We start from the raw sequence: 3,753 nt of genomic DNA, 5'->3' as shown, positions 1-3,753 counted from the left end.
ATGGCATATTTACAAAAATGAAACCATATTCTGGGCCATAAGGTAAGACTCAACAAATTTCAGAGGACTGAAACTGTGGAGTTTAGCCTCCAACCACAGTACAATCAAACAAGAAATACAGAGAGTAGCAAACATCTCAAAAACAAAGATTATATAACATCCAAGATTCAATACCATCATAAATTTTGATATAAATGTAATATTTCATATTAACACACTGCTTTATGATGGAACTAACAGAAGAAAGAGCAATAAAGGGCAACTTTGATGGTCCCATCAAATTTAAGTCAAACAACATGGTGCCAAATTTAACTAATTTTGTTAACTGAATGCTGAGTACTTTTCCAGGAACTTATGTCATGTCAGTGAATAAAAATAGAACAAAATCTCTCAGCAGATTATACTACACTAGAGAGATAGTAAATAAAGTAAGTAAATAAAACATAGGGTACATCATATACTGATAACTACCATAGGAATATTAGAGTAGGAAGGAAATTTAAAATAAGGATTAGTCAAGGTCTAATAGAGTGATTTTGAATAAAGACCTGAAGAAAATGAGGATACACATGGGTCTCTTGGGAAAGAATAATCATTTGGATCTCAGGAAATAGAAATTACAAATATTTGGAAGGAGAACATAGCTGGTATGATTGAAGAACAGCAATCAGTCAATTGGAGACCAATGTGACTGGAACAAAGTGAGTGAGGTAGAGAATAACAAGAAAAGGTCAGAGATGTAAAAGGGATCTAGAGTGTGAGAAGCCTGGAAGAAAGCACTCTGGTTTCCACTTTCTGGGTGAGGCAAGGCCATTCCATGGAGTGGCCTGACCAGAGAACTGATGTGATCTAACTAGGTTTTAATTGGATCACACTTATTTTCATGTGAAGAACTGACTGAGAGGATGGACAAGGTATGGAAGCAGGGAGATTACTCAGGAAGCTATGACAATAATCCAAAGCGGATACAGTGTTTACTTGGAAATGGGCAGTATCAGTGGACAGAGGCAGAGTTAGAGTTAGAGTTAGTTAGAGAAGGTGGGTGGATTCTGGATATAGAGTTTGAAGGGCAGGATCAATAGGATTTACTGATGGATGGGATGGAGGGAGCAAAAAAAGAAAAATATTTTTGATATGTAATTTGTGTCCAAAAACATTGGTAGCTACTTTTCTTATTCTTTAATTTATATTCATTCATTCAATAAAATATCAATAAATAAGTAACTAAATAGTGCCTATGTTATAGGCAGTGTCAAAGATTCTGGGTTGAGCTGATTTGTCTTTAGTTTACTAAGACTTCAGAAAAACCTAATCATTAATTAACAAATAGCCCCTGTGAATTTTGGGGGCCTTTTGTATTTAAAAAGAATTTATTTAATGTAAAAAGTGTTTTTTAAAAATCTATAAAGCATAGAACTTAAATCTTACCTGAATATTTGAAGAAAGAGAATTCAGATATCCTTGCTTATACAAATAAACCATAAAATTAGCTGCCACAAAATGTCTGAATATAAAGGAGGAAATTTTTTTAATTATTCTTTTTGAAACATATAAAGCAACAGTAAGTAAATTTACACTTTCAACCAAAATATGATCTACCCTACGTTTTGTAAATAAAGTTTTACTGGAGCACAGCTACATTTACTCACATATTATCATGACTGTTTTCATACTACCAGAGCAGAGAGATTGAGTGTTTTTGACAAAAACCATACGGCCTTCAAAACCTAAAATATTTACTAACTGGACCTTTAAGTAATAAGTTTATCAACCTCTGACATAAAAGTAGTATTTTCTTTCAAAATATACAGTATTTAATTTTTACACAAACCAATACATGTTTACCCAAAATAGTTTTCCTGGCTTGGCGCCCATAGCACAGTGGTTACGGTGCCAGCTACATACACCGAAGGTGGCAGGTTCGAACCCAGCCTGGGCCAACTAAACAACTATGACAACTGTAACAAAAAAATAGCCAGGCTTTGTAGTGGGTTCCTGTAGTCCCAGCTACTTGGGAGGCTATGGCAAGAGAATCACTTAAGCCCAAGAGTTTGAGGTTGCTGTGAGCTATGGCACCACAGCACTCTACCAAGGGTGACATCAAAAAAAAAATAGTTTTCCTAATTTAGTGGGCTCATTTAAAGAAAGTAAGAGAAGGGACTGAAAGAAGAGGGCAAAACATTTTAAAATTTTAAAGGCATAAAGTAGATATAGGATCATGAGACTTTTCCTTCAGTCTAAGTTCTTCTACTAAGTACCATGTTTCCCCGAAAATAAGACACTGTCTTATATTTATTTTTTCTCAAGAAGACACACTAGGGCTTATTTTCAGGGGATGTCTTATTTTTTATTAAGTATAATACAACAATCTACACTTATTCAAATACAGTTAAGTCATCTTCTTCTGGAACCTGACAGGGGGAGCCAACCTTGTTGGTGGGGTTGGCGCTAGTAATGCATGAATTTTTTTCCCTGGCCATTAGCAGGTGTGCAATAGGATGCCTGCAACTGCGGTTACCACATGCTCACCAGCGCAAGTGCGAACTCAAAGAAAGGAGCTGTGGCAGATAAAAGGTATTCCAGTCTTCCTTACTGCTCCACTCCAAAAAGCAGAACGCTGCATAGCCATGCCCATCACTAGGTCTTACTATTGGGGTAGGGCTTATATTTAACAAATGCATAGAAATCCTGCTAGGGCTTATTTTTTTGGTAGGTCTTATTTTCAGGGAAACACAGTACATGTATACATATATTATAAAGAAGTGGAAAATTATTGTGTAAAAGTCATATTCACCTGAGCATATGTACTAAAACTTCAAATCTGAATTCAACTTTGGTATCATTCCCTGTACTTATTATGTCATTCTACTTATGCTTCCTCACTTCTTGTTCACTCTTCCATCCAATGTAACTTAACCATCCAGACTCACTTCTGCTGGAAGCCTCCACTAACACTGATCTCATAAAGGTTACTAATGACCTCCTAGCTTATAAATCCAAAAGGCAGTTTGAAGCCAAATAAAATTACTCTGAAGAACTTTATACTTTTGACCATATTCCCTGTCTTTAAAACATTTGTTATTCAGTGTAAATGATACCATTTCCTCTGATTTCCTTCTATTTTTATCACGTCTTAATTTGGATCCTTCCTTCATCCCTTAATGTTTCCATGGCATTGAACACTAAGGTTGTTTTTCCTTCTCATTTGTATTTTTATTGTTTTAATCATACTTTTAAAATTTTTTCTCTTAACAATTTTTTATTAAATCATAACTGTGTACATTAATGCATTTCTTGTCCATTTATGCAGCTTTATTTACTACCTATATAAGAAGATGGCCTAAATTACTATAGCTTTATACTATATGTTGAAGTCAGGTAGTGTGATGCCTCCAGCGTTGTATTTTTTGGTCAAGATTACTTTGGCTATTCATAGTCTTTGATAGTTCCATAGAAAGTTTAGGATTTTTTTCTTTTCCTTTTTTTTTTTTTTTTTTTTTGAGACAGAGTCTTGCTATGTCATCTTCGATAGAGTGCTGTGGAGTCACAGCTCACAGCAATCTCCAACTCTTAGGTTTAAGCGATTCTCTTGCCTCAGCCTCTCAAATAGATGGGACTACAGATGCCCACCACAACACCTGGCTATTTTTTGTTGAAGTTGTCATTGTTTAGCTGGCCTGGGTTAGGTTTGAATGCACCAGACTCGGTGTATGTGGCTGATGCCGTAACCTAGGCAAGATAATTTTTTAAAAA

General features: G+C 35.3%; 1 protein-coding gene across 1 annotated transcript in view; it reads right to left on the bottom strand.

The window, feature by feature from the left end:
• LOC100946492 (disintegrin and metalloproteinase domain-containing protein 32-like) overlaps positions 1–3,753 on the bottom strand; it is a gene marked incomplete at its 3' end in the record, with an annotated part of 182,841 nt that overhangs the window by 136,961 nt on the left and 42,127 nt on the right. The window contains exon 2 of the mRNA XM_012813948.1: positions 1,429–1,504. Coding sequence (XP_012669402.1) covers positions 1,429–1,504 — 76 coding nt within the window. The remainder of the gene's footprint in view (positions 1–1,428; positions 1,505–3,753) is intronic.

The sequence above is a fragment of the Otolemur garnettii genome, unplaced genomic scaffold (assembly GCF_000181295.1).
Source record: "Otolemur garnettii isolate 467f Iridium unplaced genomic scaffold, OtoGar3 scaffold00367, whole genome shotgun sequence".
NCBI lineage: Eukaryota > Metazoa > Chordata > Mammalia > Primates > Galagidae > Otolemur > Otolemur garnettii.
This window is presented reverse-complemented; position numbering and strand designations above follow the sequence as displayed.